Source organism: Physeter macrocephalus, unplaced genomic scaffold (genome assembly GCF_002837175.3).
Source record: "Physeter macrocephalus isolate SW-GA unplaced genomic scaffold, ASM283717v5 random_265, whole genome shotgun sequence".
NCBI lineage: Eukaryota > Metazoa > Chordata > Mammalia > Artiodactyla > Physeteridae > Physeter > Physeter macrocephalus.
Window position 1 is genome coordinate 1 of NW_021145551.1, and position 13951 is coordinate 13951.

General features: G+C 42.3%; 1 protein-coding gene across 1 annotated transcript; it reads left to right on the forward strand.

Annotated features, from left to right (window-relative positions):
- Window positions 1-2615: 2615 nt before the first annotated feature.
- On the forward strand, window positions 2616-13885 carry LOC102989831 (transcriptional regulator QRICH1; the record flags this gene model as incomplete). The annotated part of the gene is made up of 7 exons (XM_028484885.2): window positions 2616-2793; window positions 3407-3561; window positions 4990-5104; window positions 10478-10586; window positions 10946-11097; window positions 11436-11526; window positions 12960-13885. Coding segments are annotated over 7 exons (993 nt in total), but the record flags the coding sequence as incomplete, so codon positions are not given.
- Window positions 13886-13951: the final 66 nt, after the last annotated feature.

Here is a 13951-nt window from a genome sequence, read left to right on the forward strand (position 1 = left end):
AGCTCTGTACTAACCCTCTTTTCTCCCTAAGGGATTTCTCTCCCTTGTCATGATCCTCTAGATGTCTGCTGCAGAAGGTGATAATTACTGACACTATCTGCCAGGCACTGTCCTTAGTGTTGCATATATTAACTCATTTAATTCTCACACCAACCTTAAGAGGTGTGTACTACTATCTCCATTTTACAAATGAAGCAACTGAGGCACAGAGAGATTAAACAACAAGGCCAAAGCCACCTTTTAGTAAGTAGCAGAGTTGGCATTCAACCTTGGACAGGCTGGCTCTAGAGCCCATGTCTTAACCCATGTACTGCATTGACACACAGATCTTTATCCCTACACTGTACCTTTCCCCTTAGGACCTTTCCCATACATTCAGCAGCCTACTTATTTATTTACTTGCATTTGTTTAAGATATCTCAGCGCTTCATTAGCATCCCCTCTACTACTATCAAAAACTATCCCATCTCAAAAAGTGATACCATCATCCACCCATTTGTTTAAGCCAGAAACCCAGGAGTCATCCTTGAGATCCTTGAGTCTGCTTTACTGTACTCCTCACAGTCAATTCATCAACAAGCCACATTGATTCTACCACCAAACTTCTCAGAATCTCTTAAATCATTTCACTGCCACCATCCTGGTCTTGGCCACCAGCACCTACTTCCACTTTTGCTCTTTAATCCATTTTCTACAGCTCAAGAATAATTTCCTTAAAATGTAAGATTTTGTCACTTCCCAACTTAAAACTCTTTTAAGGTCTCCATTACAAATAGGAAAAACTGCACCAAGTGTAGAAGGCCTTGCTTGAATCAGTAGTTTTCAACCTGGATGAGACTTCTACTTGCACTACCCACTGATAGACATTTGAACATGTGTAGAAGAATTTTGGTTGTCAGGATGATTAGGAGTGTCACATGTAGTGAGTGGAGGCACACAGTTGAAGGGACCCTGGCTAATAAGACAGAGAAGCACTGCCCCACATCCTCTGGCCCCCACCTACTTACCCAGTCAGACTCCTACTAGATTTCTAGCTTGGGTAGATGGTGTTGCCATTGAACAAGGTAAGAGAGGGAACTCTGAGGAGAATACTTCTGGATGGGCAAAGTGATGAATTCTCTCTGTAGATGTTAATGTGAGGTGGCTTTCAGATGTTCAGCTGGAGATGTACAGAACCCACTGGATTTATTAAGGGACCGTCTAGCTTAGAGTCACAGAGTTAGCAATCATTTCCAAAAACATGGAGATCTAAACTGGGAAGGTGGTTGAGACTCACCAAGGAGAATGGTAGTTGAACTGAGAAGTGTGTCTAGAGGGAAGCTCCAGGGTTGACAGACATTTAAGGGCCTAGCATTGGTATTTCTTTATTTCCTTGTTTGATCATGTATCTTATATCAAAGCTAGTAGGATAGTTTTTATTTTTATTTATTGATAAGCAAATTTGTGTCATGAATAAATTATTTTGCCTTCAATTTGAATGATTTGGCATTCTTCAGCCCTTTAGTAGGCCCTGGCATGGAAAATTGCTCAAGGGAGTTTGTTCACAATGTAGATAGATGTGTGAGACCCAAAAACCTGTGCTTTGTATCTGTGTTGGTGTTTTTCCTGCCTGATGGGGATTGTGATTGAAGGTCATGGACATCCTCTGCCCCTTTGGCTGCATGGTTTGGCTGTCAGACCATTGAGGATGGGACTACTCTTCCTTTGGAGGCAGGAAGATAAAACAGTGCCTCCTGTCTCTAGAAAATGTCCTCATGAGCCAAAGCAGTATTATTGAGAAGGAACATGAAGGATGATTCTCAACCGTGACTGGACATTAGAATCACCTGGAGAGCTTTTAAAAATACTGCTGGCAGGCTTCCACCTTCAACCAATTAAATCAGAATCTCCGTAGATAAGGCCCAGGCATGGGTGTTTTTTAAAATCAACCAGATGATTTTAAGGTGCAACCAAGTTTAACAGTCTGGACACTTGGTACTCAAAGTATAGTCTGCAGACCAGCTCCCTTATTTGGGAACTTGTTAGAAGTGCAGAATCTCAGGTCCCGCCTGAGATCTTTCTAATCAGAATCTTCATTTTAATAAAATCCCCAAGGGGTTTATTTGCACATTGTCGTTTGATGAGCAGTGCTTTGTGCCAGTAGTTCTGAGCAGTGACTAAATGTTAGAATTGCCTTTTTACATGGGAAGGTTTTAAAAAGACTGATACCTCTTTAAAAAGAGATTCTGGGGTGGAGCTCAGGTATTGGTGTTTTTAAATCAGAAATTCAAAAGTACAGCCAAGACTAAGGAGCTTTGCACTAGCCTTTGCTGTCTCTGGAGTAAAGAATAGAACTCCAGAGGTTCTTGAAAGGACAGCAAGGAGAAGAGAGGTTTTTTAATTAAAAGAACTTATAAGTAACATTTTTTTTGAGATTTTTTTTTTTATTTTTTAGAACAGTTTTAGACTTACAGAAAAATTGCAGAATTTCCATAAACCCCACACCCAATTTCTGCAGTTATTAACATCTAACATTAGTATGGTACATTTGTTTTTGTTTTTTACTATAAGTAACATTTTTCTAGCAGTTTTGCCCAAAGGCCTTTTGACGCATTTTGATGGTTTCTCTCTCATAGGCTCAAACTGTCCAAGTTGCTGAAGTTGAACCACAGTCACAGCCACAGCCTTCCCCAGAACTTCTGCTTCCAAATTCTCTGAAGCCAGAAGAAGGGCTTGAAGTATGGAAAAACTGGGCACAGACCAAGAATGCTGAGCTAGAGAAGGATGCTCAGAACAGACTGGCACCCATTGGGAGTAAGTGTTTGGGAGGGAAAGGGGGTTGGACTCTGTCAAAAATGCAGTGGTACTTAAGCAGCAGGAGGACAGAATGGCAGGAAAGTGGTGTCCCTTGGCTCTCTGGGCACTAGGGAGCACCATCTGAAATAGAATGCTGAATTCAAGACAAGCAGCAAGCAGTCCGGACCTACTATAAATGAGCAGAATTTGTGGGGTTTGCCCAAGATCAGGCATTTTTATACACATGGATTTCTGGGACAGAGAGACTTCTGGGAGGAGATATGAATTAGTGAGTGCACTCAGGGGCCCTCTTCCTTAGCATTATCCTCACATACTTCCTCATATTACAGAGGGTGGATTTTGCATTTTTGCTTTCATGTCTTGGTCCTAATAATAATTGGGGGGATACATGAGGTAGGAAGGATTGTGGTAAGGAAACCCTTTGTGTAATAGGGCAAACAGGATTGTTGTCTTTGTAGGCTAGTTCTGATTGTAGATACAAGTGACCATTTTCATCCCAGCACCTTCATGAGTGGTGTCTGCTCTGAAACCCCCTTCCAGGGATATGAGCAACCAGTAAAGAGACGGCTGTTGCCAGGACCCTCACTCACCTCTGGGGCTTGTGTTGCAGGGCGTCAGTTGCTGCGATTCCAGGAAGATCTCATCTCTTCTGCTGTGGCCGAGTTGAATTATGGGCTTTGTCTAATGACACGGGAAGCTCGAAATGGAGAAGGTGAACCCTATGACCCAGATGTGCTGTACTATATTTTCCTGTGTATTCAAAAGGTAGGAAACAGAACTTCACAGGAACATGTTTGAGCTATGTTCCCATTGGGTAGTTGCTGGGTAGTCAAATTAGCAAAATGACAAGCAAGTGGTTACAATAAAGACATTCTCTTTCAACTATATAGTGAATTTTTAAATGTATGTTTTTTAAAATTGGAAAAGATCTACATATTCACTTTAAAAAATAAACATCATCATAATCCCACTATCTAGAGAAACATCTATTAAAATATTTGATATATTACCTTAGAGCCTTTTTTTATCATGGAACATTTTTATTGATTGATTGATTGCTGTGTTGTGTCCGCTGCATTGGCAGGCAGATTCTCAACCACTGCACCACCAGCGAAGCCCTATCATGGAACATTTATGTATAACACTTTTCATTAAAGTAAACATGTAGTTTGCAGAAAAGCAATTTATCCAGAAAAAAGTCTCGTGCTGACATGTAGCTTGTCTTCTCATTGTTTCCTGCATTAATGCAAAATAATTATTTGGAAGTGTCTAGCTAGAATATACAACTGTAGTTAGGTTTTCAGGACATCTAAGATGAAGATTAACAGAGAAATTCATTTCAGGACTGGCAGTTTAGGAGAGCAGAAGTGGTTTTCTTAGTGTTTGAATGCTATTGTGGAGAAGCCCACAGTATGATGGAAGAACACTTGCTAACTAGGACTCACCCTGTTGCTTAGGCCTGAGAAAAGCCCATCTCCCACTTTGTTCCTCTTTCTTAACCAGTCACCCAGAGCACTGGGTGAATTGCTCTACATGCTTTGTCTCATTCCATGCTCTCTCACTCCTGGAAGGCAGGCACAGTCATCTCCATTTACAAACAAGGAAACTGAGCCCCCCCAAAGTTAAAAGACTCGCATGAGTTACTAAACTTATACCATAGCTAATAAGAGGTTGGCCCTGGAGCCCACATTGTGATTTTTGCTACCACAAGACAATGCCTTACTTGGGTGAAATAGCATTCACAAAATCTGCGCCATTGACCCAACTCTCAAGAGTGTTGTGAGAGTCAGTTCACATGCTGAAGTATACTGTGAAATTGCCACACACTGGACAGTTTTTTTAAATTTATTTATTTGGCTGCGTTGGCTCTTTGTCGCGGCACGTAGGATCTTTTGTTGTGGCGTGTGGGCTTCTCTCTAGTTGTGGTGCATGGGCTCAGTAGCCCCACAGCATGTGGGATCTTAGTTCCCCAACCAGGGATCGAACCCAAGTCCCCTGCATTGGAAGACAGATTCTTAACCACTGGACCACCAGGGAAGTCCCTGCTGGACAGTTTTGACTTGGTGTGTTGGTTTGTTAATGGGGGAGGAATGGGTAGGGAGAGGTGAGGGTACTGGTAGAAAAATGTTTGCTTCCCCTCAACAACTTGCCCAAGAGACTACCGACAACTTTTATTGATTATTTTTCTTTTAGTATCTTTTTGAAAATGGACGGGTTGATGACATTTTCTCCGATCTTTATTATGTTCGATTCACGGAGTGGCTGCATGAAGTTCTGAAGGACATTCAGCCCCGAGTTACTCCACTTGGTAAGAATCTTCCTAGTCCTTGGATGTCTTTAGCACCTGGGTTTTAAAAAGATCAGCTGGGGAAAAAAAAAAAAAAGATCAGCTACTTGTGTGGCTAGCATGTGGGTGAGGAGGCTATAAATCCCAGGCACCAAACATCAGTCTCTGTGCTGCTTGGCCTGATGTGGAAGGGGCACGGCTCACCAGACAGAGAATCTTGCGGGTCCCAGTGTGGCAAGGACACAGGGGCATGCAGAGTGTGGGGTAGTTACTCCATTTTTTTTTCCCTATTAAAATTTATTGATTCAAATTAGAATCCTTGCAAAAATTAAGAATTATGAACTATTTCATCTGTAGGTTAATTATATTACATATTGAGTTTTTTTCCCCTTATGTTTAAACATACATTCTACATATATAGAACATAATTTTTGCTTTACCCATGGATAACCTGGGCAGCATGTTGTGTTGGAAAGAACATGAGTTTCGCAGTAGAATGTTTGAGGTGTTTTTTTTTGTTTTTTTGTTTTTTTTTAAATAAACTGTTTTTAAGAGCAGTTTTAGGTTTACAGGAAAACTGAGCAGGAGATACAGAGAATCCCATATACTCCCTCACATAGTTTTCCCCTATTATTAGTATCTTGTATTAGTGTAGTGTATTTGTTAAAATTGATGAGCCAATGTTTGGTACATTATTATTAACTAAAGTCTGAAGTTTACATTAGAGTTCCCTCCTTGGGTTGTATATTCTGTGGGTTTTGACAAATGTATAATGACATGTATTTATAATTCAGTATCATACAGAAGTTTCACTGCTTTAAAATTCCCCGTGTTCCACTTATTCATCCCTCCCTCCGTTCCCCTGACTATCTGGCAACCTCTGATCTTTTTTACTGTCTCCATAATCTTGCCTTTTCCAGAATGTCATATAGTTAGAATAATTGTGTTAATTTCTTTCAATAATTTCATTTAATGTTCCTGCATGTCTTTTCATGGCTTGATAGCTCATTTTTTTTTTTGTGCTGAATAATATTCCGTTTTATGAATGTGCCAGTTTGTTTATCCATTCACCTATTAAAGGACATTTTGGTTGTTTCCACGTTTCGGTAATTATGAATAAAGCTGCTGTAAACATTGTGTGCAGGTCTTTGGTGAAAGAATAGACAGATCCGTGGAACAGAATAGAGAGTCCAGAAGTAGAACCACACGAATATAACCAATTTATCGTTGACCGGGGGCAAAGGCAGTTAAATGGAGAAAGGATAGTCTTTTGTTTTGTTTTCTTTTATTTTTTTGGCCTCGCCATGTGGCTTGCGGGATCTTAGTTCCCTGACCACGAATTGAACCTGGGCCATGCAGTGAAAAGCACCAAGTCCTAACCACTGGACCGCCAGGGATTCCCAGGATAGTCTTTTCAACTAATGCTGCTGGAACAACTGGACATGCACATATTTTTTTAAAAAATGAATCATAGACTTAAATGTAAAGCTATAGAACTCCTAGAAGATAAAATAGGAGAAAATCTAGGTGACCTCAGGTTTGTTGGTAACTTTTTAGATACAACACAAAAAGCACAATCTGTGAAACGAAAAAATTGGTAAGTTGGACTTTATTAAAATTTAAAAAACAAACAAAAACTTCTTCTCTGTGAAAGACATTGTTAAGAGAATGAAAAGACAAGCCACAGACTGGGAGGAAATCTTTGCAAAACACATATCTGATAAAGGACTGGGATCCAAAATATATAAAAAACCCTTAACAGTCAATAATAACAAAACAAAGAACCCAATTTAAAAAATGGGTCAAGGATCTGAACAGATGTCTCACCAAAGAAGCTGGCAGATAAGTATATGAAAAGATATTTATCATATATCATCAGGAAATGGCAAATTAAAACAACAGTGATGGGAGTTCCCTGGTGGCCTGCTGATTAGGATTTGGTGCTTTCACTGCCGTGCCTCGGGTTCAGTGCCTGGTCTGGGAACTGAGATTCCACAAGCCACGTGGCACCGCATGCATAAATACATATATACATACATACATACAGTGATGTACCACTATATACCTATTAGAATGGCTGAATGGGTCCCAAGCATTCTCTTACCTTAGGATCCAGCAGTCATGCTTCTTTGTATTTACCCAAATGAGTTGAAAACCTTATGTCCACACGAATATCTGAGTTTTAATCCTGGCTCTGGATTTAATAAAATGCATGTTGTTTAACTTTTTCTTAATCTTTTTTAAAAATTGAGATATAATTGACATATAACATCATATTAGTTTCAGGTGTACAACAATGATTTGATACAGTATGTATATATTACAAAATGATTTAGTCTCGTTAACATTTGTCGTCATAGTTACATGCTTAACCTTTAAAAAAAACATTGTTTACACAAATATTTTTTGAGTGCCTACTATGTGCCAGGCAGTTCCAGGTGTACATAATATAATTCAGTAGTGAACAAAATGAAGCTTACAGTCTAACGGGGGAGACTGTATAAATAATCACATTAATTTATGGTAATTAAGTGCTTTGAAGAACAAAGCACAGAGAATGGAAAGTGTTAAGGGTATATTAGGAGGGAGACCTCTCTGAGGGGATGTCATTAGAACAGACACCTGAGTAAGTGAATCTACATGATTTGCAAAATTTCAAACCAAGTGTGGCTATATAAAGTCTGCATTTTAAAACTTTTTATTATGGAAATTTCAAGCACATATAAAATAAACAGAATAAATTAATGGCACTCCCATGTACCCGTGGCACAGCTTGTTCCATATATACACGGTCTGTTACCCCGCACCGTGTTATTTTGAAGTAAATCCCAGACACTTTATCTGTAAATATTTTAATATGTTATTGACATTCCACAATGCCGTTATTATACTTTTTTTAAAAAAGATAAGTCCATAATGTCATCAAATTCTCCCCTTTGTTCGAATTTCTAATTGTCCCATAAATATCAGAATTTTATTTGTTTGAGTCAAGTTGCAGATAAGGTCCACACATTGAAATTGCTGTTATACCTTTTAATGTTTAGCTTTAATCTTTAATTTCCCCCTTATTTTTCCTGCAATTTATTTATGGAAGAAACTAGCCTTTTAAAAAGTCTGATTTTTGCTATTATATCTCCATGCTGTAATTTAACATATTCTTCTGTCCCCTGTATTTACAGTTAATTGGTAGTTGCATATAAAGACTTGATTAATCAAGTTTTGTTTTTTTTGTGTGTTTTCTTTTTGGCAAGGTTACATCATAGATGGGTTACTTACTTCCATCAGGTGCCCATAATGTCTGGATCCATTAATTCATGAGGAGTTGCAAGCAGTGGTATTCTAATGTTATTACTTCATTATTAGCTGAAACACAAAAGAGAAACTTTCCCTCATCAACTCTTTGAATTCCTAGCAGTATAGATTGTATAGAAGAGACAGGATAAGGGCTTGTTTCTTCTTCTTTGTTTAGCAGTTTTCACAGTAATGAGTTGGTTCACCAGCTTCCTCCAGCTGGGGTTTGTTTGTTTGTTTAGAGAATCATTGTGAGCTAATTAATTTAAACATATTTAATATAATTCAGTTCATTTCACTTGCTATCTTTTTTTTTTTTTTTTTTTTTGCGGTACGCGGGCCTTCTCACTGTTCTGGCCTCTCCCGTTGCGGAGCACAGGCTCTGGACGCACAGGCTCAGCGGCCATGGCTCACGGGCCCAGCTGCTCCGCGGCATGTGGGATCCTCCCAGACCGGGGCACGAACCCATGTCCCCTGCATCGGCAGGCGGACTCTCAACCACTGCGCCACCAGGGAAGCCCTCACTTGTTATCTTTAATGATGCACAAATTGTCCCATCTTTGGCCATTTGGAGCCTCTTTAAATTGGCTCTTAAGTTCATTTGACATGACCCTACTTCCTTGATTTCTGGTTTGCCTGAATGTTCCAGGCTTATCCTGGACATTTTCTGTCTCCCAATGTGGAATTCATCAGTTCTCCATGGAGCCTGGTACTTTTCAGTGTTAAGTGGTATTTCGTTATCACAGTCTGGATGGTAGGGGTGCTCATTGCTCCTTGGGTTTCTAGGCCTAACTAAAAAAATTAATATAAAATAGATCATTTTGATGCTTTGCAGTTCAGATTCAGAACTATGAGACTTTTATATGTTGTTTCCATCTGTATCTCCTGTTGCCCGTGCCAGAGGAGTTCTGGTTTTCAGGCATTAAAGTTCACTTTAAGTTGTGTTGTTAACAAGTGATTATAGGGAAGTGACACCAGGTGGCAGAGTGAACCCAGGGAAAACAGGGCATGCCAAGGGATGCCTGGGGCCGCTCCTAGGGCTGGCCTTCCCTCCTCCCTGAGGAGCGCTGTCTTCTGTCACTCATCCCGCTTAAGATTTGTCTGAGAGCAAGGAAGTTTATCTCATTGCCATTGGGCCACAAAATAGAATAGTAGAGGCAGACATTCCCTAAAGAGATGGAAGTGCACTAATGGAGTCAGAGGGCCAGCTTTGGCAAGAACAGAGAAAAGGAATGTATTGGGCAGAACATTCCCCTGCTTCGAAGAAGTGCCACCCTCCCTGCCTGGAGAATCCTGAAACTCCTGCAGGAGAATGCTGGTGTCTGCTGCTGTTTCACCATGCCCTCAGTCCCTGGCACACATACACTTGGACATTGACTATTGAATGAACATATGAAGGGGGCTTGATGATCAGCCCAAGTGTCATCTTCCTTTGGTGTAGACCTGCCTGCCCAGGGCTCTTGATCAAACCACTGCCTTAGCCCCTGTCCAGCATTCAGTTAGCTTATGAACCAGGGTCTTACAGTAAAACTTGCCCTATGGAGGAAACCTATAATAGATCTGAATATCATTCTCCCCTTTTTCCAAAGGGGATGAGAATGGGTTTGCTTTCTAGAGATGGAAGACATGAGAAGTTTAACAGGGCAAATGGGCGTGTATACCAGTTCTTTGGGCCCTGGCCTGGATACCTTTGAAAGTATAATGAAAGCTCTGTACCCTCTTTTCAGAGAAGTTTGCATATATGCAGAGAGGTTGGCTTGTACTTTTGGGTGTTTCTCTGAGGGATGTCCTTCTACCCCTTATTAATCTGCAATTAGAGGAAGAATTAACATCAGGTGAGAGTGATCATGTAGGGCAGTGGTTCTCAGTGGTGTTAGGAACTTGTTGAAAACACATTTTCGGGTCCTGCCCAGAAACTTGGGTTGGGACTCAGCTGTTTGTGTTTTAACAAGCTTTCCAGATGATTTTGCCGTATCCCAGGAAAACTTCTCCAGTTAAGCTTGTACTCCTGTGTGGTCCTTGTTGTGGTTCACACCTCCCATCCTGCACCTTTGAGGGACTGCCTGCCATCCTCTTGTTGTAGCAGTACTCTGTTCCTCCTAGGCTATGTCCTGCCCAGCCACGTGACTGAGGAGATGCTGTGGGAGTGCAAGCAGCTCGGCGCTCACTCCCCTTCCACCCTGCTGACCACCCTCATGTTCTTTAACACCAAGTAAGTGTTCTAGAGGCTCCATGCTTAGCCACTGCTGGCATCTGCCCAGTGAAGAGGGTAGAAACTATCCAGATGGACTTCTGAATACCTTTGATATATACTTGAGAGCCTTTGAGCTACTGAAAGCCCTCAGCCCCACTTGGCTACATTTTGTGTGCTGACCAGTGAGGCAGACAGCCTTGCCAGATCCCTACCATCAGTCTTGATGAGATTCCTCCACTAGACAGTGTGTTTGGGCATGGGCCTGCCCAGATTCTGGGAGTGTGGGCAGCGGCTCCTCTGAAGCCCTGATGGCGGAGGGTAAGTCACGGTCTCCTCCTGGCACCCCTCCCTTTGCCTTGCTTTCACTTGTGGTGCAGATACTTCCTGTTGAAGACAGTGGACCAGCACATGAAGCTGGCCTTCTCCAAGGTCTTACGACAGACAAAGAAGAACCCCTCTAATCCTAAGGATAAAAGCACGAGTATTCGGTACCTGAAGGCACTTGGGATACACCAGACTGGCCAGAAAGGTAGGGGAAAGAGGTAGGGGTTGCAGAAACAGGTGCTACTAGTCCTGCCCTGCCCTTGTGCCTGGGGGGCTAGTAATGAGTGTGAAGATTGGGATTTGCTGGATAGGAGTTTTCCATTCCCTTCTCCCCAGCCAGAAACTTCAAACTCTTCTAGAAGCAGAGACGCCCCAGAAATGATAGCTGCCTTTTCCTTTCATACTCAACTGCCCATGCCTCACACCCTTTTCCTTCCCAGTATTTCCTGGTTGGGATGGCTGGAAGCCTAAGGTTTCTAATCTGAGCCTGAGTAAAGGCAATCTGATGCCATGTCTGTGGTGGTGGGGGGGTATGTTTTATAGTTACAGATGACATGTATGCAGAACAAACGGAAAATCCAGAGAATCCACTGAGATGTCCTATCAAGCTCTACGATTTCTACCTCTTTAAATGGTGAGGAGGCTTTATTGTGACTGGGTGACGTGTGTGTGTGTGCGTGTGTGTGTGTGCGTGCGTGCGTGTGCGCAAAAGCATTCTCTAGTCACAGGCAGAGTAAAAACACACTTCTGAAAAGTTAAATATAGAAGCAAGCTTATTGGTTTTCCCAAAGCATGTGCCCAGCACTGCTCCCTGATGGTCCACTTTCATGGAGAGAGGATGAAGGTAGAGGGAGGACGGTACAGAGAGGCTGCCTCTGTTACATATTGAGCATAGCCCTGCATCTTCCTGGCCTTGACCTTTTCTCACCACCACTGTCAGTCTAAGGGGATCTCCTTTCCTTGGCTTTCGTTCTCTCTTGCCCCTGCAGTTTGGTATATCATCTTAACAGCAATGCCAGAAGATCTTTCTACATTGTAGGTCTTACCGTGTTACTTAGATTAAAACCTTTAGTGGTTTCCTTTTACTCTACAGAGAAAGACAGTAATCCTAATGTGGCCAGCAGGGCCTTTCATGTACTCTCCCTTGTTAACCTCATGTCTGTGTAGCTCTTGGCTCTCTAGCCACACTGGCTCTTCTCCACTGAAGGGCATCATGCTCTCCCTTCCTCAAGACCTGTGCACAGAACTTTTCGCTGTTGGGCAAACCCTGCCATCCCCTGCCTGTTTATCTAGTTAGCTCCTATCCATCCTTAAAAGAGCTTTATTAGGGAAGCATTTCCAAATTCCCTGCCTGTTCTCTCTGGCTGTTTCTTCTGTAACCCTTACCACTGTTTGTTATTTTCTTTGTCTTTATGTAACTTTAATTGCTGTCTGTCTCCCCTCTTACCTGTAAACTCCATAATATAGGGACTCTTTGGTCTTATTCATTTCTTTTAATATCAGCACCTAGTGCAGGCCTGGCACACAGTAGCCCTTTGATAAATCTTGAATCAGTGGATGAATAACTGTTAGAGGATGGCATGTGCTAAGTACTTAAGAGAAGTATAGCACAACGTTGAGGGGGTGTGAGTCCAGGTAAAGGCCCCAGCATCATAGCCAAGCGGAGAAGTCAGAGTCCCTCAGATCAAGTTGAGGAATTATCAATGGATGGAGTAGAGGAAACAACATAGCAAAGACTTGGAGATAGACCTTCTGGGTGCTGAATTTGGTTCAGGGTGGGATATGGTGTACTCAAGTAGATGAGCCCCGGGAGCCCTAGTCAGAGGAATCACACCTGGCAGTGTGTGAGGGAGGAGCAGAAGATGGGCAGCCTAACACTGGCATTTGCAGTAACTCCAAAGGGACGTCCTAGAGGTAGTGTGTATTGGCTGCATGGAATTTAGGAGCTGTGCCACCATGCTTTCCAGAGCTTCCCATCTTTTGCAGATAGCATCTGTTCAGGAGGTTCATGGTGGGAGGGTTGAGATCATGGTGGTCTTACCCAGCTTTTACCCATGTATTCTTCAGCCCCCAGAGTGTGAAAGGCCGGAATGACACCTTTTACCTGACGCCCGAGCCGGTGGTGGCCCCCAACAGCCCAATCTGGTACTCAGTCCAGCCTATCAGCAGAGAGCAGATGGGACAGATGCTGACTCGGATCCTGGTGATACGAGAAATTCAGGAGGCCATTGCAGTGGCCAACGCAAGCACCATGCACTGAGATCCCTCAGCCATGGTGCAAGGGAGACCATCCAGGAAAAAACGGACACTTTCACACTAAAGAAGAGGCCTCCATTTTTTTCTTTTCTTTTTTTATTGGTGTAGTTATGAACCCTTTCAGACTGCTTCTATTTCAAATGTAAAAGGAAACTTTGCCCCCTGTGCATCTTCATAAACGTGCTGTGGCAGACTTCTCAGCCCATGGGGGCTCTGGGTTTCCTGAGAGCCAGATGTCCTAGACAGTTGCTGGCTGACTTTTTTTGTGTGGGGCCTGAGGAAAGGGCTTGGACTGTTAGGAGAAATGTCGCCCCTTCCCTTCCTCCAGAAAGATGGAATTAATGATGGATGGACCCTCCAGGGAATCTCCCCAGCTGGCTTCCACTCTGACTGGCAGACTTCGCTGACCACAGGGGAGCCATGGTCTTTTCTTTCTTCATGCTCAGACATAAACCTAGCATCTTAATGGAAGGAAAATGAGGGGAACTTCAATTATGATTTATTAAAGACAATTTCTATTACACCCTCCTTTATGACACGTGACATTTTAGATGTTAAAGTAAAAACTTTACCATGTCTTTTTTTTTGGCCTAACATTGAGGCCTTAAACCTGAGGCTTCTGTGCCTGATGGAATTCTTGTAACATACACTTGTGTATCATATAAAGATACCACTCTGTTTCTCTTATGTATTCTTAATTTAGTTGTTTATTAAGAATGACAAGCACGTCTTTTCAACATGCTAGTGAACAACGCCTCTTCATTTGGGAGGAGCCAGGCGGGACAGTGGCAGCAAAGCCTTGC